This window comes from Vitis riparia, chromosome 11 (assembly GCF_004353265.1).
Source record: "Vitis riparia cultivar Riparia Gloire de Montpellier isolate 1030 chromosome 11, EGFV_Vit.rip_1.0, whole genome shotgun sequence".
NCBI lineage: Eukaryota > Viridiplantae > Streptophyta > Magnoliopsida > Vitales > Vitaceae > Vitis > Vitis riparia.
This window is the reverse complement of record NC_048441.1, coordinates 9241673-9265166: the sequence shown is the minus strand read 5'-3', so window position 1 is coordinate 9265166 and position 23494 is coordinate 9241673. Positions and strand designations below refer to the sequence as shown.

The 23494-nt window shown below is 34.9% G+C and overlaps 1 protein-coding gene across 1 annotated transcript; it reads left to right on the top strand.

Annotated features, from left to right (window-relative positions):
• The first annotated feature begins 1797 nt into the window (after positions 1-1797).
• LOC117925584 (5'-deoxynucleotidase HDDC2-like) lies at positions 1798-22823 on the top strand. Its single transcript, XM_034844645.1, has 8 exons — positions 1798-2022; positions 2116-2240; positions 2339-2376; positions 5430-5540; positions 5680-5759; positions 9183-9219; positions 9944-9985; positions 22400-22823. Exons 1-8 carry the CDS (start codon positions 1816-1818, stop codon positions 22465-22467), a joined length of 708 nt encoding a protein of 235 aa, XP_034700536.1. The 5' UTR covers positions 1798-1815; the 3' UTR covers positions 22468-22823.
• The last annotated feature ends 671 nt before the right edge of the window (positions 22824-23494 follow it).

The following is a 23494-nucleotide window of genomic DNA, read 5'->3' as shown; positions in this document are numbered from 1 at the left end:
TATATATATATATATATATATATATATATCATTATTTTACAAAATTTTTTATTAGGTAAATAAATTCCAAATTAAGTAAGATTTAATGTGTTTGATTCATTAACGAATTTGATGATTTTTAAAAATAATTTAAAATTTAAATGATGAACCAATTAATAATAGGAATTTATGAACAAAAATTAGTTTAGAATGACTTTATTATTTTTTTTTACATAGAATCATTATTTTCTATTTTTTTTTTACTATGCAAATGAATTTCAAATTAAACAAAATTTAATGTGTTTGATTCATTAATAAGTCTAGTAATTTTTAAAATGGTTTAAAAACTCAAATAATGAACTAGTTAATACAAAAAATTTAAGTATAAAAATTAGTCTAAAAAAAATTTATTGTTTATCTTTTACATAGAATAAATATTTTTCAATTTTTTAGGCAAATGAACCCCAAATAAAACAAGATTTAGCGTGTTGGATTCATTAATGGGTCTAATAAGTTTTAAAAATAATATAAAGCTCAAATAACGGTATAATCAATACTATAAATTTATGGACAAAAATTGATTGAGAATGACTCTATTATTTATATTCTACATAAATAATTATTTTCTATTTTTTTTCACTCGAAAAATGAACTTCAAATTAGAAGTTTAGTAACTTTTTTTTAAAAAATTTGAAAATCAAATAGTAAACTTATTAATACAAAAAATTTATGGATAGAAATTGATTTATAATTACTCTATTGTTTTTTTTTCTGTATGTAATTATATTTTTATAAAAAATTTCACTATAAAAATGAACTTCAAATCAAGTGACATTTTGCATTAAATTTATTAATGAGTTTAACAAATTTTAAAAATAATTTAGAATTGAAAAAAATAAATCTAATCATAAAAATGATCAAAATTGATACATTAAGAGTCATGGCTTTATTATTTATTTTATACATACAATCATATATTTTTGAATTTAGGTAAATAAATTAAAAATTAAGTAAGATGTAATTAATAATTTAAATTCTTTAATTTTTTTAATTTTTAAGAATAATTTTAAATTCAAAAATTGATCTAATTAATTACAAATTAAATCAAAACATTTTATAATATTATGTTTATAATTCAATACTAAATGTATATATAAAATAAAAAACTTGATTCATATTAAAAAAAGTTAAACTTCATTTTAAGTAAAATATTATTAAAAATTATTATTATTCATTTTTAACCAAAAAATATGTATGAAAATGTCAATATCTTATCTTCTAACATATATTAAAATATAGTATATTTTTTATAAAAAAATATAATTTATGATTTTATTATAATATTATTATTCAAGCTTTACTAAGAATTATTTATTTTTTTAAATTTATTTATAATTATAAAATATTTTTATTTCTAATAAAACCTGAATTAAATTTAATTTATATTTATAATGTTTTCATAAAATTAAAATAAAAAATTATTTTTAAAAACAACTTATCCAAATAAATGTTATATTTTTATTTTTAAAATACTTATTTTTATAAATACTAAAAAAACTTTTTTTTTTTATTAATTTAAAATCAGTTTTTAAAAATAAGTTTTAGTAAACATGGTCAGAACGCGTTAAGTTTTAACTTTTAAGTTGAAGGAAGAAAGAAGAAATTATTGATCCACCGTGGTCAATGCAGTGAGCCGAAAGTGACGGTCAGATGGGCCCCGATATCAGTTTGTAGGGAGGAGATCTGTCTACAGCAGCATATACGGAATCTTGCATTTCAATGTGCCAACAAGGTTACTAAAAATGCGGAAGGGAAAAAAAAAAAAGAAAAAGAAAAATGAGTGGGAGCAGCCGAGTGTTCTTGGGCGTACCCACGCTCGCTTCATCTCAACTCAGATTCAACTCTTTCCGTACAATAACAATAACATCAACCCCGAGTTCAAGGGTTTTTGGTATGGCTTCAGAAGCTTCTTCTTCTGCCAATGGGGATGGAGTCTCTGCTTCTTCTGCAATCGATTTTCTCACTCTCTGCCACCGCCTCAAGGTACTTTATTCTACTTTCTCTCGTTTCGTTGTTTTTTCCCCTCTCTTTGGATTCGTCTTTGGGTTGTGTTTTTTAATTGTAAGTGTTGATTAGACGACGAAGAGAGCTGGATGGGTGAAACGCGAGGTGAATAATCCGGAGTCTGTGGCTGATCACATGTTCCGAATGGGATTGATGGCTCTCATTGCTTCGGATATGACTGGTGTTGATCGAAACAAGTTAGGGTTTATTTTTATTTATTTTTAATTTTTAAGCTTCTTGTGTTCTATTGAAGTGCGTGGCTGGCTGGGTATTGAGATTTTTTTTGAATTTTTAGGTGCGTAAAAATGGCGATTGTTCATGATATTGCAGAAGGTGAGAAATTTTTGTTTAATTTCTTGTTGTTATTCCTTCTATTTTATTGGAAAATGCTATGTTATTGTGAAACGAGCTGATATTGTTGTGACATTCTAGAATTAGCGGGAAACTGATGGTCTATTGGATTTGAAATGAAGCGTTGATCCATGTCATGGGAGTTTTTCAAAATGGAGATTTTCATGCACAATTGGCTTTGCTTTATATAAGTTTTGCCTCAGCTGTGGATTTGGCTATTGTGATTTTCGTGGCATTTTTAATAATTCCATTGATTTAAAGTTTAGTATTTGTCTTTTGATAATGCCATTACTAATAAAGGTAATAAGCTAATTTTCCCCGCAAACATGCGTGCCTTGCCTACTTGTATGGCAAAAAGGAACTGAATTTGTGCACCTCTTTTTGGAGGCCCAGATGCTAAAAACCCAATAAAATCACAATTCACAAAGATGTTTATAGTGCTTTTCTTACAGATTAATGTTGAGAAGGATGAAACAAAAATTTAAGACGTTGATACCAGTGACTAGTAGACACTATATGAAGCAACTATATGATCTAGCTATGGACCAGACCATCCACCTCCTAGTCACACCCTCCATAATCACATTTGCTATGAATTAGTGACGGGTGGTATCATCTACCTCCTAGTCATACCCTCTATAATCACACATCCACCTTAGTATCGTGCCCTCTTTAACCATGATTGCTACAAATTAGTGATGGTCGACGTCCTAGTCATACCCTCTATAACCACACTTACACTAAAGACCGGTGCAACTCTTGAAGCCAACCACACCGCCACCTAAAGGCACTTCAAACTAGCGATTGCTTATACCATCCACATTCTAGTCATGCCATGTATCATCACACTTAAACTAAAGATTATAGAGTAGCTTACTTTTTGAGGGGAAAACGAATCAAAGCTTGCAAAAAGGTACTAATCCAACCAAACTTGTTGGTAAGTGTTTCAAATTCCTATTTGATCTATATTCCTTTTGGTAAAAGAATATTTTGTAAATAAGGATATAAAGAAAGTTGCTAGGACTTTAAATATTTTAGGTTATGAGGAGGAAAAAGTTTTGGGATTGAGATGGACATTTAAAGACTATACGTGGTAAATAGAAATATAAGGAAGAGTGAAAAGCACCCGATGGAGTGAGACCTCGCAGTTCAAGATGTAGATACAAGAAGCAAGGAAATAAGGGATGATTTGGTGTTAAATAGTTTTATATGTTTTATTGTTTCTCTTCTATGATATTCTTTATCATACAATCCAGATTCTTAGATGTAAATATGGTTGGCCAAACCACATTAAAGCATCATGTTTTTCTTTTAATGATTTTGCTTTATCTTCACATTTTGCATTAACCCATGGTATTGAAGCTTTCTCTAGCACAAGTGGTATCACAGCTTTTTCCAACACAACAAAACTTAAATACATAGCTTCGATTTGTAAGAACTAAATCTCTCCAACATTTTATCTCAATACTTAATTTGATTCTATCCTACCTATGGTGGGAAATTTTCAATTTCTAATCGAGGAGCAGCATATGTATTCTAATGCAAGCTCACTAGTTCACGCATCAACCAACCTCTTAAAGTTGGATGATGGACTTGAAAATTTACATACCATATTACCATATGATAAATGAATACATTATTTTTAGATCTGCTACTTAATCTACATGAATTCAATCATGATGAATTTCAAAAGTTATCTCACAAGATTCAAAAAAGAAAATTCTCAAAAGATCAAATGCATTGATTAGTTTACTGTATCCTTATTTTTTTAAACTTTACCTTCAAATAACCAACCTTGAAGTATGCTATCTCATTCACATTTTTAGGTTGCCAATATAAATTTTAGGAAATAAGAAAATGAGAAAATCACATCTCCGTATAACTCGTTGTCTACAATTTATATAATTTCTATATAGTGAAACCTAAGGACAAAACATGTCATTTGACATAATATCAATCTCCCTATAAATAAAAAAAAAAGAAGAGAAAATCACATCTCCCTATAAATCGTTAGCCATAATAGCAAGGATGTAGGAAGAAAACCAATTTTATAAAAAATGTACCATGATCCATTAGTTTTGTAGGATATAAAATTTCTATGGCAATCAACCTACCTAAGTTAAAATTATTGAGCTTTGTTCTTTGACCCTAGGGTATGAATATTGAGGTTATAGGACCCAAAGTCATGAACTAAAGACCATACAAAGTAGCAGGTCTTTGGGATGTACTTTATTCTTCATTTCATCATTGGAAGACAATGAACTAGAGGATTTGCTATTACTTCAATGTCTCCAACTCCTTTACCAACTATCTAATCAGCTTCTAGTATCAACAGTAAAATCCTTTTGAATTGAAGGAGCTAGTTAAAATTCCTTACGATGTGCAAAAAACCCACAATGTTTCCCATGTGCAGCGGTAAAACCCTCTCCAAAACCGGCTCCACTATCAAGCTTAGAATGTGAGAATTCTACCAAACTGAAATTCTACCAAATTTTCCACTCCAATTTTCAAACTTGATCTTTGTTTATTTGTTTGTTGTTGTTGTTGTTGTTGTCTTTTTCTTCCTAAAAATGAATTGTGCCAGACTAGGTTGAGGACAAAATTAACTTTAGAGGATCCTGATCTCACATATACTAATAAGCAGCAAATATGCAGATAAATTTTTGGCAATTGCACTCCCCATAATTGTAACATAAATAAAAGCAAGCAGAAAGACCCAAATAATTTTGAATTTAATAACCCTAGCTACAATAATTGCTGCAGTGTCTATGAAACGGTACTTGCTACTGGAATGATAAGTGGTAATGCATTCTCTTTTGATGTTCTGGCGTGGAATTTGTAGATGACCATGTCTTGTCTGTAATTAATCCTCAATGGATTGATAGATGATTTTCACAAAATCAATTCAGCATGATTTGACAGTGCACTTTTCTGCAATCTCTGAGGCCATAGTATTCCCTATGCATGTTATTGTCCCCTTGTGCTTTTAGAGATTGAGTTGTTTTCTCACCTTCACATTTGCTTGAATTGAATAGCCATTGTTGGGGACATAACCCCTTCAGATGGGATTCCAAAGATGGAGAAGAGCCGACGAGAGCGGGAAGCATTAGACCACATGTGCAACTTACTTGGTGAAGGATCAAGAGGTACTTCATGCACACCAACATGCATATTCTCTCTCTCTGTCACCCTTTCTCTATCTCTCTATTTTAGTGATTAGAGACTGAATGTTAAAATTGTTTTTCATTTCTTAATTTTAGCTCTTTAATCCAAGTTATCTTGCAGCCAAGGAAATAGCTGAGTTGTGGACAGAGTACGAGGAGAATTCTTCATTAGAGGCAAAGGTTGTGAAGGATTTTGACAAGGTATAGAGTGTTTAAAGCCTATCAAAATTTTGGAAAAAAATAAAATGGTATAGTGTGCGTGAAGATATCTATTTGAGTATAGTGAATTATCATGCATGTTTACCTTTTCTACCTCCAAATTTCATTAATTATTACAAGAAAAAAATTTTCATTTATACTATCATAGTTGTCAAATACTTACAATACCAGTGCATTTTTCATGTAAAATTGATTTACTGGTACCATCACATTTGATGGTATCTTATAGTACATATATGGCACATGATACATTTTACAAAAAAACACATTATTTAATGATTTACAATAAGTTTAAGAATGTCAAATTTAAATTTTGTTTTTAAAAAGATTATTATACTATTAGTTAAAAGGTACTTAAGATTAAAATAGATGGCAAAAAGAAAAGGAGGAGAGATAATGTTTCTACACAAAACATTGCCCCCTTGTTGTTCAAGGCTCACATAGGAGATTGGAGTTTGGTGTTTTCTTTTCCTCTTTTGGCCGTTTTGATGGTGGGTGTATAGGTATTGTATACCTTTGACGCTTCTTTTTAATAGATCTTTGTCTTTACCTGTCAAAAAAAAAAAAAAAGTTCTGATGAAAATTCATAAAGTTAAGTTCAAATAGTACCTTTATTATTCAAATTATTGGAATATTATCTTGAGGATAATGTTAGTTTTTTTTTCTTCCCTTTATTGTGTCTATTTTAGGACTGCAACTCAACAAGCCACAAATCTTATTACAACTTGAATTAAAAAACTCTCAACCCAAACCCAATTGAACCTAAACTGAATCCATCTTTCTAGAGAAATGAAATACTGCATCATTTTTTTTTTTTTTTAATATATGCAAAGAGAATGAATATGATTTTAGAAGTGCCTAGCAAAGAAAGGGGGCACAGCCGAGTACACCAAGAGTATAAAGAGCGTCAAAGGTAAACAAAAACAGTCTTGATAAAAAAAAAAGAAAAAAAAAAGAAAAGAAAACAACAAAGAACTAAACCCTTAGCATTGACCTAAAATCATCTATAAATCCAATAAAGAAAACAAAAAACTAAATCCAATGATCCTAGACCAGTTATAAAAAGATCTTAGCAAAAATGCTTTGAGCACTTAATCTAAGTCTTTTTTTGTTTTTTACCAAATCCTGCTATTGTATTCCATCTATAAGTATCAACACAAACAAATGAAGACCATCCTCTCTTCTTTGTCATCTTCTCACTTCCTTATGATGCCAACAAATGAAACCAAACTAACCAACTAGAAGGTTCCAAAGCATATACAGGCTTTGGCACACTAAATTATGATATGATTTGTTGAGTCCTTAGCATCATACAAAGAAGATCTATTCAGTAAAGTGTAGTCCCTCTTCCCACTTCATAAGTTGATTGATCATTAAGATCTTCTCCTAAGTAGCTTCCCAATTGAATAAACACACCTTAAGAGGGGCCTTCAACACTGGAACATCTTTGGGATGGAACTTCATAAAAACAACTGAAGCTAATGATGAACAAAAGGACTTGACAGAAAGTCTTCTATTCTTCCCAACTTTCCTCACTAAGCTATCCTCTTCATTTCTCGCTATGGGTACTGTATGAATTGTGCTCGAGGAACCTGTTCACCATCTCCATTTCCCAATGATGGCCTTCAGGAACCAGGACTCCAATGAGCTGCCCCTTTACCCTAACCAGAACTCGCCGGTTTTCACCATTTTGTTATAGGCAATGCAGAACAAGGTAGTAATCTTTCAGCAGATACTCTCTACACTATTTGCCTACTCATAATTGAGATACCAATCTAAGGCCAAAACTCACTCTAACCACATCTAATGGTCTTCTAAAGGCTCACATTACTAGCTTCTCATACCTATTTGGAAGTCCAACCATCATCAATTTCCCTAACTTGCAATCTCCCTAAAATGTAATATTACATAATCTACTTATAATTTGATGTTCATTTGTTTAAAATTATTTGCAATCATACAAACGGAATATAATTACATATGATCATATAAATTATAAATATTTTAGAAATATTAAATTGTTTTCAAGTTAGGCTTGGGTTTGCCCAAACCCGTTTCCTAAGTCCAACCCTGATTTGAGTTTAGGTTAAAAAAATTCAACCCAAGTCCAACTCAAGAAAATAATTGTCGAAGCCCACCTAAGGGTTGGGTTAGGTTGGGTTAGGCCAATCCATTTCTATTCCCTTTTAGGAGGATGAAGATGAACTTAGAAAGTGAATGCTTCAAAAAAAGTACATAGACACATATTCATTTATTGTCCATACTAGTGTGTAATTGTACTTGTATATGATAATAGGTTTTTTCTGTTTTAGTATATTGGTTGAGAACTTGTGAAGTTAGGAACTTTTGGAATAATAACATTTGTTGGGGGTCAGAATGGGGAACCCTTTTTTTTTTTTTTTTTGTTGAGGTTATGCAGAATCTATACATTAAAATGCCAGATTTTTAAAACTTGATTCTACCAAAAGTCTACTATTGGATTTTTTGTATATTTGTGACTTTAATGGGTGTGTGTTTCTACCTCTTTTAATCACATTCTTTTTGTGTGTGCATGTGTGCCCATTATTACTTTATGCTTTATTCTTGCAATATATATGTTTTTCATTCATATATTGGTATTTTTTCTACTTTTCTTTCAATTCAGAAAAACTTACATTTGGTACAAATCCTAGATGCATGCCATTGGAAAAGCTTCCTTTGACCAACTAGTTGGTCAAGAAAAGCAATATAACCTGCTATAGGAGCTGAATATGCAACAGCAGTTCAATGAGCATACAGGACAACCCTAAAGATGAACCTTCCTTCCATCTTCCAAAAGTGCCATAACATCTGCCTATATAACTTGCAATCCCCTTCAGCTGGGGGGAGACCCAAGCGATGCTCCTGTATGGCCCTAATGATGCTCCCTAAGATTAATGATGGAGCTTGCATGAGAATGGAATTTGAACTTTCCGATGTTTCAAGGGCAGAATTGCGAACCACAAGAGCACCTTTTTGCAGCTATGGAAAAATTAAAGATTTTGAATCATTAATGATGATACTTAGAGGCACCCATTCAAACAGTTTGGTTACAATGACCTAAAAAGGGTATATAAGGAAGTCCTATCCATAAAGATGGCACTGGAGAATCCTATTCCAGGTCAGGCTGGTCAGATTTTCCGTTTCTTGCTGAAATTTACCTAACAAGCAAAAAGGCATGTATGGGCAAGTAGTGAGCAACATAATATTTAACATTGCTTCTAATGGTTACTGCAATTGAAGAGCTGTTGGCCAGTTTCTGTAATGATTGTTTACAAATCATGTTTTATGCATTAAGTTGCATCTTACTTCCATCTAAGTTTTTGCTTCTAAAGGTTGGTTTATACTCTGGATAAGCTGATATTGATAATTCTCCGTTCAATTCAGGTGGAAATGATACTTCAAGCCTTAGAATATGAAAATGGTAAGACTTAGTGCTCGTACTTTTCCTAATTTGTCCTGTTCTGTGCAGGAATGCATGAAATAAACTATTTGCTTTTAACATGTTATATTGGTCTTTATGTTGGAATAATTATGGTATGAAGTGATGATTAGACGTTTTGAGCCATAACTTCTGAATGAATGAAATGAACTATTAGTTGTTAACATGTTCATATTGGTCTTTATGTTGGAATAATTATGGTATGGTGTGATTAGACATTTTGAGCTATAACTTCTTAAAATAACAGAAAAAGAGTAAGGTAAGTAATATGTGGGATAGCCAGAACCAAAAAAGATCTATTTCACTTTAATGCATGCAACTGAACAAAATCAAAACAGAATGTAAAATCAAGAAAAGTGATTTATTGTAAGGCTTTCTGTAATTGCATGCATATAACATATGGAGGTCCTCAGGTGTACAAGTAAAAGAGGGTTGGATTGTTTTTCATTGTCCATACAGTAGCTCCTTAGTCATGATTTCTCTGGTTTTCCCAGGCCTTTGTTTTCTTTTTTTTTTTTTTTAATCTTTTCTTTTGGTGGGGAATCTCTGTGGGGACCTATGCTTTTTGTGGGTGCCTTTTTAAACAGACGCACACATACACACAAATTACACACATACACTTCGAACAAACCTAACTGCATCTAGCTCTATTTTCCAGTGATGATAATTTTTCATGGAAAGTGAAGTTGTTTTTGGTTTTATGCAGAGCAAGGGAAGGATTTGGATGAGTTTTTCACCTCAACCGCTGGTATGAACTTTAGACCCATCTAATTGACTTATGCTTGTCTTTTCAGTTTGTGGATGACATAAAACATCTTCTAGGAACTAAAATAAAAATATGCAGAACATAATTCCTCAATATTTGGGAGTTCAGACTCTTTGGTTTCAATAAAATAACAGAAGTTTTCTGTAATGATCAAATGAGAAGATTGTTGTCTTTTATCATCACTCAGTGTATAAACAGCCTAATAAAAATATGAATTTGTGAAAAATATCTGAAAAACTGATCCATTCATATTACATGACTCTATAGAGTATAATAGTTGACCTAAAGAGCTCTAAACTAGGAAAATATCCTAACCTCCCATACATAGAATAATTGACTATTCTAACACTCCCCCTCAAGTTGATGCAAAGACATTTGCATCCAAAGCTTGCTAATTATTTGTTGAAAGCTTGCATTAGATAATTTATTTATTTTTTGATAAGTTTGCATTAGATAATCCTTTTGTGAGCACACAAATATTCCTATTTCTTCAATTCTCGGATCCACTCGACCCTTCTCTTGGAACTTTAACTTCCGCCGTAACCTTTCCGATTCTGAGATAGAAGATTTAGAGAGTCTCATGCGGTCTCTTGATCTTATACATTTATCACCTTCGGTTCCAGATAAGAGATCTTGGTCTTTATCTTCTTCAGGACTTTTCACAGTCAAATCTTTCTTTCTTGCCTTATCCCAAAGATCTGGTTTGCCTTCAGATTTCCCTTCCAAATTAGTCTGGAATTCTCAAGTCCCCTTCAAAATCAAGTCCTTTGTCTGGTTAGTGGCTCACAAGAAGGTAAATACTAATGACATGCTACAGTTGAGAAGACCCTACAAAGCACTTAGTCCCGACATTTGTATGTTGTGCATGAAGCAGGGAGAAACAGTAGATCATCTTTTCTTCATTGCCCTCTGACGATGGGGTTGTGGTACAGACTATTTCAGTTAACAAAGATAGATTGGGTCCCTCCTAGGAGCATCCGCGACATGCTTTCTACCAATTTTAATGGGTTTGGATCTTCTAAGAGAGGGATTGTATTATGGCAAGCTGCGTGCATCGCTTTATTATGGGTGGTGTGGCGGGAAAGAAATGCAAGGATCTTTGAGGATAAAACAAGGAATTCAGAGAACCTTTGGGACATGATTCACTTCCTTGCTTCTCTATGGGCTTTTTGTTCTAAGGTTTTTAAGGGGATTCCCCTTAATGTGATACTCCTTGATTGGTTAGCGGCGTGCAACTCCATTGGGGTGGCCTAATTCATAGCAGTTGCCTGTATCTACCTTGTATTTTCTCGCTTTTGTTTCATTGTAGATTTGTTTTTCTTTGGTGGGAGGATTCCTCATCCTTCTCTTGTACTTTCCTTTTTATCAATATATGCCTTTGTCGTTTCCAATCAAAAAAAAAAAATCCTTTTGTGAGCACATCTGCGAGTTGGTTGGCGGATGAAAAATATGGAGTGCAAACTTGTTCAAGGTCCCAACTTTTCTTTTATAAAATGTCTACCAAACTCCACATGCTTGGTCTGATCATGTTGAACTAGATTGATGATATGTATTTATTGTCACAATAAAGCATTATTGGACTTTTTACTGTCACTTTCGAATTTGAGAGTATTATCTTCTAGAGTGGTTTGCATATCCCTTTTGCCTTTGTCTTAAAGTTTGCCTCTACCCTAGAATGAGCAACATATTGTTTCTTATTTCTCCAAGTAATCAAATTCTCTCTTAAGAAAGTGCAATATCCGGTAGTTGATCTTCTGTTTGTCATGGAGTTAGTTTAGTTAGCATTTGTATAAGCTTCTAACTTAAGCTCCCTACCTTTTTGAATCAAGTGGCCTTTCCTTGGAGTTCCTCTAAAGTATCTAATAATCTTGTAGACAACTTTGAGATGTGGTCTAAGAGGAGGTAGCATGAATTGACTCACTACACTTGTAGCATAAGCTATATATTGTCTTGTGTGTGATTAGTGGATAAGCTTCCCAACCATTCTCTGATACATTCCTTGATCAATTGATTCTTCCTCTTGTTTTCCTCTTAGCTGATGATTGACCTCTATTAGAGTGTCAATGAGTTTGCGATTAGCCATACCCATTTCTTAAAGGAGATCTTGAGTGTATTTTTGTTGGGAGATAAAAAAATCCCTATCAAGATTTGGCCATTTCAATTCCCAGAAAGTGTCTTAGACTTCCAAGGTCTTGATTTCAAATTCTTTTACCAGATAAGCCTTAATCCTAACATCTGCTCCTTATCATCACCAACAACAATAATATCATCTAAATACACAATGAGGGTAGTAACTCTCCTAATTGAAGATAGTTTTATGAATAAGGTGTGATCTCATTGACTTTAAAATTAGCCTCTGTCAAGCATAAAATTACTAAACCTCCCAAACCATACTTGTGATTGTTTCGATCCATGGAGAGATTTTTTAGTCTATATACCTTGTTCTTTTGTACTCTCTCCATTCTTTTTTTACTAGCTTATTTGGTGTATGACATATGAGAAAGGATTCCATCACTTAAACAACTCTATTTGGGTATGCCCTTTAGCATATCCTGATGGTACGTCCATATAAACCTCTTCTTCTAAATCTTTGGTGGTATGTCCTAAACTGTTTTGCAAAGAAGAATCTGGTCCAAACTGGTTTTGTGGGCTGAAACTAAGCATTGAAACTCTTCTCCACTTTTCCAATCGGTCTCCAATTAATAAAATCTATTTTCCAACTTACCATGCCCAATCATATTCCTCAAATGATCTTGAAAATAATAACTAATAGGGGTGAACTCATTAGAATAATTCAAAGCATTTGTGATTTTTCCAATAGACAATAGATTATAATTTAAATTTGAGACATGAGTGGATGACAAAAGTATTGGCCAATAGGCTGAAGAAAGTAATGGGAAGGGTGATTTCTGGCTTTCAAAATGCCTTTGTGGAGGGAAGACAAATTTTGGATGCAGTGTTGATAGCAAATGAGGCAATTGATTCAATGCTAAAGAAGAAAGGTAGTGGTTTAATATGCAAACTTGACATTGAAAAGGCTTACGACCATGTAAATTGGGATTTCTTGGTAGCAATCCTTGCTAAAATGGGGTTTGGGCACAAATGGATAAAGTGGATAAAGTGGTGTATTTCTTCTCCATGCTTTTCTATTCTAATAAATGGAACCCCCTCTGGTTTTTTTCAAAGCTCTAGGGGTTTGAGATTAGGGGACTCAATTTCTCTCTACTTGTTTGTGATTGCTATAGAAGCCCTTAGTAGGTTGCTTTTGAAAGCTCAAGAGGGTGGTTTCATTTTGGGATTTACGGTTAGGGAAAGAGGGGGTGATGGAGAGGAAATCTCTCATCTCCTTTTTGCGGATGATACTATTATTTTTTGTAAGGCCTCTCAAGAGCAAGTTAGCCACTTGTGTTGGTTGCTTATGTGGTTCGAAGCCATGTCGGGGTTGAAAATCAAATTGGAGAAGAGTGAGGTGATCCCAGTAGGGGAGGTGGACCTGTTGGAAGAGTTGGCCTATGAAATTGGATGTAAGGTGGGTAAGCTACCCTCTTCTTACTAGGGCTCCCCTTGGGGGCCTCTCATAAGTCTATGGTAGTGTGGAAGAACGTTTTCAGACGAGGCTTTCGTTATGGAAGAGACACTATCTGTCAAAAGGGGGAGGACTCACTCTACTTTAGAGCACTCTAGCCAACTTGCAAATCTATTTTATGTCCTTGTTCACTATTCTTAGATTGGTAAAATTAAGATTGGAGAAGATTTAGAGGGATTTTCTTATGGGAAGGAGGGGTTTTAGAGAAGAAAGTACACCTAATCAAGTGGTCAACTGTTTGTAAGGCAAAGTCAAAAGGAGGACTTGGGGTTTGGTCTCTTTTGTTGTTTAATAAGGCTCTCCTTTGTAAGTGGTGTTGGCGTTTTGCAAGTGAAGGGGATTCTTTATGGAAGAAAATCATAAAGGGAAAGTTTGGGGAGGAGAAAGGTAGGTGGAGGTCAGGAGTGGTGAGAGATTCCTTTGGTGTTGGGGTATGGAAAGAGATTGAGAAGCATTGGGAGCTTTTTAAGTCTATGATTTCCTTTGCAATGGGTAACAGGAAGAGGGTAAAGTTTTGGAAAGATAGGTGGTGTAGTGAGGAACCTTTATGTGAGATTTTTCCATTCTTGTTTGCCTTATTTGATTCCAAAGAAGCTTGGGTAATTGATCTATGGGAGCATAGAGGAAAAGGTGGCAATTGGAATTTCCGTTTTGTTAGAAACCTAAATGATTGGGAGTTGGGTGCCATGGAGCGTTTTCTTTCTTTACTTCAAGGACATTCAGTGAAAAGGGAACAAAAGGATAGAGTGGGTTGGAAGGGTGGAAACAAAGGGCTTTTCTCTGTTAAGGGGCTTTATTCTATGTTAGAGGCTGATGGTACAACCCCTTTCCCTTTAAAAATAGTGTGGAACCCTTGGATTCCTTGAAAGGTGAGTTTCTTCACTTAGGAGGCTTGTTGGGGAAAGGTTTTGACTTTGGATTAGCTTCAAAGAAGGGGGTGGACCTTGGTCAACAGATGTGCTTTATGCAAAGTGGGGTTAGAGACCATAGATCATTTCCTTCTTCATTGTGTCAAGGTGAGATTATTTTGGCAGCTGGTGTTCTCCATTTTGGCGTTTGGTGGGTTATTTATGAGACAGTTAGGGAAACCCTCCTAGGGTGGAATGTGACTTTTATTGAAAAAAGGTGCATTAAGGCTTGGAGAGCAGCCCCTACTTGCATTTTCTGGACACTTTGGAAGGAAAGAAATAGGAGATTTTTTTATAGTGAGAAATTGCCGGATCAAAGGCTAAAAAGTTTATTCCTAAACAATTTCTCTATGTGGTTTAGGGTGTATACAAGGATGAAAATATCGGTAATCATGGATATATCAGTACTTCGATTTTATGGATATATCGGCGGATATTTTGGAAAAAAAAATTGATAAGCTTAAAATTGATCAAAATTTATAAAAATATAAGAAAAACTTCATAAAAATGTAATTAGAAGTATAATGATATTTTTGCGTTGTTTTATTAAATAATTTGATATATGTATAATATGATTTATCATATTTGATAATAATATTGTATGCATCGATAAAAATATGAATTTTATAAGTGTACATTTATTATTAAATTACATATAATATTATGATATTTGATTGTAATATGTCTAATTTTAAAATATATATTAATATTAAAATTATGATCCATTTAATTCAATTGTATTAAACAATATAAAATAAATTATGATATATGTATAATTTTTTAATATTTAATTAATTATTAATGATATTAAAAACATTATAAAGAAAATTATATAATTTTTATATTTTTGGTAATCAATTAAAAGAAAATTTTGCATTTAATTATAAAATAATTATAATTAATTTGCTCTTTAAAATATTCTTTTAATATTTTCTTTATATAATGAGTTTAAGTATATATATGTTTAGTGCATAATATATAACAAAGGTGAGTGTGCCCGGATGGTAAGTGGGTTGAACCTCAAACCTTTTGGTTTGGGGTTCAAATCCCCTCAACAACAAAAGGATTTTTCAGGCACTGTAGCGCATTGACTTCACTGTAGCGTGTTTGACCGCCGTTGACCATGTGATATATCGGGAAAAATCGGCGATTTATGGCCAAAATCGCTGATATATCGCGAGATATCGCCCATTTTTGGGGATTTCTCCTGATATTTCTATGGACCGATATTTCCCCATGAAATATCGTATTGATACCCTCTGATACACGATATATCGGCGATATGTCGCCGGCATATCGTGATATTTTCCTCCTTGGGTGTATATAGGTGGGAGATATATGAATTTGATTGATTTCATAGAGTGGTTGGGCATTGGGTGAGGGAGGGAGTATTTTTTTGTACCCTCCTACTTTTTGCTTGTTTTACTTGGATGCTCTTGCGCTCTTTTTGCGTTTTTTTTAAATACAATTTCTTACTTATAAAAAAAAAAATTAAATTTGAGACATGAATGATAGAGTGTAAGGTTAAGTGGGTGAGATGTGTATAAATCCTTGGCCAACAACCAAGGAGAATGATCCATCAGTTGTTTGATTTTTTGTTTTCCTGAATGTAGTAGGTAATTGGAAAAAAAATTTAGACTTACTAGTCATATGGTTTGAAGCACCTGAATCAATGATCCAAGTGTTGGAGTTATTTTGAAGGGGATTGAAGCCTTTGTACTAGATTGAGCCATGGGACCTCTTTTTTTTAGAGAGAGGGTTATTTTGTACAATAACTTTTTTTTTTGATAGGTAAAAGATAGAATATATTAAAAAGTGCAAATGGCGCTGCCACGTACACAACGAAGTATAGAACCTATGCCAGAAGGCTAGCAGGAGAGGGAGAGAAGAAGAAAATACTAATCATTGCAAACCATAAAAACCTAAAAAACAATTGGACTTTCCTTTACAGGAAAGAACAGCATTGAACACACACCCATGAGGTCCACCATCCTCCCATCTTGTAGCATCAATCTAAGTGACTCAGACTGGAAGCCGGAGACCCCAAGGAAGGTCCTGCCCTTGCAAAATGCTCCACTTTGAGAAAGGGACAACTAGATGGAGGAGGAGGAGAGAGGGAGGAGAACCTGCCTATCAAACCAGTCGCTTCTGCCACAAAAACCTCGTCGATTCCCAACTCCCACTCCTTCAAACCTAGTGACTTCTCTTGAACAAGGGGATTTGCCTGTCTCTCCATGGGAATACCAGAAGTCCTAGTGATGATGGGGCTTAATACCCTCCTGGCACAACACATGCCCACTCCTAATGGGTTGCTTCACCAATAGAGACGGCCCAAAAGTAGAAGGCTCAGCTTGGCTTTCAACTGAAGCCTTAGAAGAGATGACTAAGGCCCGGCCCAAAGAGGAGCCCAAGCTCCCTTCATTCCCCATGTTGTCTTTAAAAGGCCTCAGGCCTGCCACCACAGAAGGCCTAAAAATCTCTCTGTTGACCAAATTTGAATAACTCCCCCTTGAATTGACCTGTATAGATGGCGATAACATGTGAATTTGTGAAAGAAATCTGAAAAAATGATTCATTCCTTAGGGAAGATATACATGACCATATAGATTAGAATGGTTGCCTTATAAAACTCTAAACTAGGAAAATATCCTAAAATCCTTTACATAGAAGATACAATCAATGGTAATAACACAGCCAGAAATGTACAGCCTGTTTACTGAAAATAATTGACTATTCTAACAAAAAAAAAGTAACAAAAGCTTATGAGATTCTGGAAATCAGATATAAATATATGGAGTTGGAGAGTGCCAAGTCCTTTGAAAGAAGACCTGCAAAGTGAGAATATCTCAAGCTTATCTAATGAGAATTGAGGTATTCTCTGTATCCTGCCTAATACATTGGCTCACACTCTATTACTTCACTTTTTAATTCCAAAATTTCATGGTTTTGTCATCAAATATTTGAGCCAGTTAGAGTAAGTCTGCCCATTTTCCAGATTTCTGCTCCGGATTGGGCGGTCAGCAAACAGTGATGTTATTAGGGAAATTATCCTTAACCTACTGTTTAGCCCCCTTTTTTTTTTTTTTTAATAACAATAGACAATTAATTTTAACTTGGAATTAAGATATGACCCAAATGAATTTGCAAATATTGACAAAATAATTCTCTTAAAATGCTAGAATGGACATGAATTTAAACATATCAATTTCATGCTAACAAAATGCATTTTCGTTTGTCCTAACTTCATTTAACTGCTGCTATCCTTACTTTTATGGAAGAGGATGAAGCGGGCTTCAGAATGATTTAAGTTGTGTTACAAATTTTAAGCTTTTTTCAGCCTTACTTTGTGCTCATGGCTTTAGCCCCACCAAGGGTGGAATCAACTGAGTTGATTGTTGACTTGGTGGATGTATCAACTGAGTTCACGGGATTAGAATTTTACCGTTGATCATTCCTTCATGTCTTTAGCATATGAAACTTTTCTGAATTCCTCCAAAATTAAATAATTAAAAATTATTGATGTACTAGTCATATATGCTTAAATTTTAAGAAGGATTTACATTAATTTTCTTTGAATGAGGTTTTAGGAGATCCATGCATTTGATGATTGACACACCTCTTAGTTATATCATTGAATATGAGAGAAAAGACTTTCCTATCAAAAAATGAGAAAGAAGACTTGATAACGATAACAATCATTAAGGGAGAGGATATGGCTTGTATTGTTATGATTATCTTCATATTGACACATCTGGATGTAATGAGTGCCGCATAGATATGTATGTGTTTAAATATTAGAGATAAGATTGATAACAATGATGATCATTCAAGGGAGAGGATATGCCATGATTGTCATGATTGATAACAATAATAATCATTGCCATGATTGTCTTCTTACTGCACCATCTTCTGGATGTGGGAATGCTGCATTGATTTGTGAGTAGGAACTGTCTTTCCATGAAGGAGATATCTTTGAGGAGGGGTGATTGTTCTCCTGACTTGCTCCTATCATTTTTGTTATTGGGCCTTACCTTTTTCATGAGGGATTCTCTTCTGTTTTACTTCTCTCTAGGAAAGAGAGATATTTTCTTCTGTACTAAAGATCACCTCCTAACTCTGGCATATTCCCCTCTAAATGGCTGACATCTTTGTAGATCTTATAGGTGTTTTTTAGCTTGTTTAGCTTTGTGTTGGCATCTAGATGTACTCTAGGCTTCTTATTAAGTGGTGGAACTTTAGCTTATAAAAGCATTATTGGATGTCTACCCAAAAAGTAGGTCTCAAGTGGCTCTCATTTTTTTGATAGGTAAATTAAGAGAATATATTAAAAGCGCTTGGAAAATGGTGCATCAAAGTACCATGAAGTATACAATTACGGCCAAAAGGCAAGCAAGAGAGAGAAGGGAAAAGCAAATACCAACCATCCAAACAAAAACCAACCCCTTAGATCCCTAGAAAGCTAGATTGTCCCTGGTGGGTACTCCCAAACCAGAGAACACCCCAAACTCAAACCAACTGAAACACCTTAAGACCTGGAAAGAGCACAAGTTGCCCCCTGAGCAAGTTTGCAAACACAAATCTCTTAACCAAACTGAGATTGAAAAGCAACCTCACGTAATGAGCTGAATCCCCACTGCTCCTCCCCCTTCCCCTGACTGTCAGAGGAGAACTATTGTAATTAACTGAGCATTCTAGTGTTCAGATTTCCCTCTTGGAGTGGGATGACAAGAAAGGTTCTCTCTTTCCTCCTGAGGCCTTAACACCACACCCTTTTTTTGTCTCCATTCTCCTCAGAAGTGAGCCAATCTTCTTTTTAAAACCCGTAATTGGCATCCCCATAAAGCTACTAAAATTGGCAAACTTATTGAACAGGCCGTCAATAAATAAGCTCTTCCCCCATCGAATCGCAACTTAACTCCATGGCCTTAGAGGGCTCCATCTCCTTAGCCTTGATCATTATCTCCTTACGCGGAGGACCCTTAACATCATTCCTTGGACTGCCATCTTGAAGCATCATCCTTAGCGATTGAAATCTAGATCCCAAAAGCTTAAAGGAAGGCCCCGCCTTTGATTGATTCGTTGGCCCACTGTTGAGAATGGCGACCCAATTGAAGAAAAAGGGGGAGATGATAGCTTACCTTTGAAACTTATTGCTTTGACCAAAAGGGCATCATCAACCCTTGAAACCAACTTCGTCAGCCAACATGTGTCCTTTAGAAAGGGTTCAGTGAAGGTTGCTGTGGAGTTGACAAAATCTCCATCGATAGTGGAACTTTAAGATCCTCTTGGGCTTTCTTACCCATAGCTCCATTGTTGGGTTTTGAAAAAGACCTTTGGGCTGATCGTCTGAAGGGTAAGAGACCATTGAACTGAAACTCAAAAGGCATGTCCTAGTCCTAACTAGCTCATCATGGCTCCCTCCAAATGAGCTTAAATTTTCTTCTATAGGCTGGCCTAATAAGGACTTGCAAGAGCCCTTCATCCACATCTGTCTTTAGGAGACTTGAGGCTCAGTGGCCCACAAGGAGACCTAAAATGCTCAATGACTATATTATTGTCTATTCTAGAAAAAGCTGCCAACATTGTTTCGTGCCCTATGAAACTTGGCTTTGGATCCAATGCCTGTAAGTCTTCATTAACATGTTTCTCTTCGTCCCATTCCACTCTCCCTACTGTGCTTTCACTTCCTGCCCTTTCATCCTTGACCTCTGGATTTCTGTAACTCCCCTTAAAGACCACTCTCGTCAACCATGGTGGAACTTCCGACCATAGTTGGACAGCAAAGACAACTTCCTTATCCACAACAAGCAACTAGCAAAACGCCTTCCTCCCATTAGATTTGACAAGGATTCTAGCTCATTTCAGGTGACACCTTTTCGTCGTCTCCTCATCCACTACCACAAAACCTCCTCAGGCATCACCAGGCCTCTTAACAAATCTCTTTTCCCCACAAATGCACTATTGATCCTAACACCCTCACCCAAACTTCACTGATGCAAATGGCTTCTCTGAAGAAGCCAACATCTGGCCTCCACCAATCCAACTGCAATTTTCTCCTCTCAAACAGACTGGGCCCTAAATGCCAAACCCTTTCAGCTCGAGAAATAGTTTCAAACTCAAATAAAATGGGAGGGCCTCCTAACAAAGACAATTGTAAATCACCTTTCAATCCCCAAGAATGCATAGCCCAAGATTTTTGTGAGTCCATTACTCGCATTTGGTCTTAAGAAACATCCCACCTCCCCACCAAACACTTCTTGAGGAACACCAAATTGCTCATAACCTTTTCTATCTTGCTCTCAATCCAAACTGCCTCACCCACCTCCCTCTTGCCTTTGTTCAACACCTCTACAAAGGAATCATGCTCTAAAGGGGCTCTCCCTTTTCCTCCAATTCCCGGATAAACTCCTTAGAAGCCTCTAAAAGCCTAGGCTCAGGGACAGCTCCGATGCTCCTCAGTTTGGTGGCAAGGATCTTCCAACCCCTTAGAAATTCCTTACCCTCTGGGAAAACCAAGGAGAAGCTTTTCTCCTCTATAGACAAAGCTGAACAAAGCAGGAATCTTCCAACTTTGGTGCTGTGCAGCTCCAGCTTGTAGCCCCTTCCACCTTCATTCCACGCCCTTCTGAAGAACACCCTAAACTTTCCTTTGTAGCAAGCTTCCAGCCCCACTAGCAACCAAGCAAGACCCCTCTCCCCAAATCTGATCCAAGAGGAAAATCCCTGACCCCTCTCCACGATCTTCTTGACTGCTTTACCTTGTACTGACTCCTTTGAAATTTTAAAGGATTTCGATTCTACTCCAAACTAGCATTTTCCTCCATGAGAATCCAAACCAGCATTTTCCTCCATATCATCCTGCATCTCAAAACATGGTTATGCAAGTATGTGATTTCAGGCTTCTCCTGGCCTTTCCCCCTTTCTCTGGCCAGCTGGGTCTACCTGTGCTTTGAGCACTTTTTAGGCTTTTACTCAGCTTATTTCCCTGGCAAGGCCCACCAGGCCTTATGAATGCCTTTTGTGTTCCCATCTGAGTTGTTTAGTACCTAGGAGGACTCGTGGGACCAGCACAACCAGCCAAGGCAGGAGAACTAAAGAATCCCTGAAAAAAGTATGGTTTTTAATAGAACAGATAGTGTTTCCTAGAAGCTAATATTTCAGAGCAAACTCTTCAATGTCAATGTGGGAGGTAAAGTTTGCTGGGTTTGAATTTTGGTGAAACTACTAACCTTCAAAATTATCAAGTCCAGACCCAATGATGGATGTAGATTATGGTTTTTGTTTTGTGAAGACAAAACGAGTGTTTATGAATGAATCATAATAGTTATTTGTTTTGTAGTCTGTAAAAGTGAAAAGTTGATATTGAATTAATATTTAATAGTAGGTTGGTGGCTTTACTCAGGTAAAAACTAGCCTTTGATCTTAGGTTGGAGGTGTTTTTGAGTTCCTAATATCAGTTGGTGGTTGTCTTGATACTCCAGATGGAATACTTGAAATTTTTTCCCTCGTTGAGGTTACAGGTCACTAGATTGGATATTTATTTATTTTTGATAGACTACTATTTTTTTTTCCTTTCTGGATCACTAGGTCGCCTAGCCTATTCTTTGATTTTGTATACCTTTTAATGGACGATTTCTACATATTTCCACACTGTGATTGTTCATATCTTCACTTGAGGTTACTGTTGATGTCAATAAGCTACACCTTGAAAAGTTATAGATTTTTATTTTGTAGTTGCTTTTTGTTTGTTTCTATTGTAAATGTAGCTTTGAAGCTTTTGTCCAAATATGATAAATTTGTGTGGGTGAATGTAGTATTCATATTGAATCAAGATAAGAAGCTAAAAAGATGGTTAGACTAAGTTGATGCAGTCCTTAAAAGTGCTTGTGAACCTCTCTGCAGGCAAGTTCCAGACCGAAGTGGGCAAAGCTTGGGCCTCAGAAATCGCATCAAGAAGGAAAGAACGCTAGTTCATCCTGGAAACCTGTTGTTGCATTTTTTAGTTGTTGTCACACTACCAGTACTTGTTCCTGAAGAGCCAATTCATGGCATGAAGGTTCGCTGATCAAATGCTTAGGTTTTAACGCAATGTTAGTATTTTAGTTCTAATGCCAACTGCCGTCGCCCAGCAAACAAGCTAGAAATTAATTTGATGAGAAGCTGAATTTTAATGGAAACTAAAAGTCTTGCCATTTTTAAGGATGTGAGGCAGAAGTTACTTTTAACGCTCATTCCTATGAGAAAGCCTCGTTCCTTTTTGTTATTTGGAACCGAAAGACACGAAAAGAAAAGAAAAGGCCTTCCCTCTGAAAAGAGGACCACTTCATTTTCCCTAAAATCTAATCAGTTATTACTTATACTTTTTAATTGATTTATTAGAAATTTAATATAAAATAAAAATCTTTTCGCTTGAATGAAATTTTGAAGCAATTTTAAATTATATTGCTTTGAAAAATTCTAGGTGAAAAGCAAGATTCCACCCTCATATCAACTCAACACTAACAGCAGTCCAACAACAAGCGCAATATAATCCAAAGACACTCACAACAAGATATCAGTGACAAACGGCTTGGTATAATGTGAAAAACTCCCCTAAATAAGTTAAAAGACTACGCTGGAAAGAGTTTCTATTATCATGAAAAATAGGATGCAAACCATTCACTTTGTTTCTGTATGGAAGTGCATCATTCTTTAGATGGAAACCATCTTCTCAAGAGGATTCTGAAAAAATATTGCTATTTCAAAAAATATGTTTTAAAATGTGACATGCTCAAAATTATGTCCAATTCTATGATATTTTTTAAAGTGTCAATTGAAAGTTGTCTTTTGAAGAGGCAAATTTAATTTAAGTATTAAATTCATTTTTTTTTTCAAATTTCTTTCAATTTCCATAGATTTGGAAATGCTTTTTGATATTATAATTTTAAAAATATTTTCTAGAAGTGCTATATTGTTTTTCAAATCCCTTTTCTCAAAATACAAACAAGAGAGGAGATT

Coding starts and splice junctions, on each gene's coding strand:
- LOC117925584 (XM_034844645.1), top strand. CDS start 1,816: ATGAGTGGGAGCAGCCGAGTGTTCTTGGGCGTACCCACGCTCGCTTCA. Junction 2,241..2,338: donor ACTGGTGTTGATCGAAACAA/GTTAGGGTTTAT, acceptor TTGAATTTTTAG/GTGCGTAAAAATGGCGATTG. Junction 5,541..5,679: donor ACTTGGTGAAGGATCAAGAG/GTACTTCATGCA, acceptor GTTATCTTGCAG/CCAAGGAAATAGCTGAGTTG.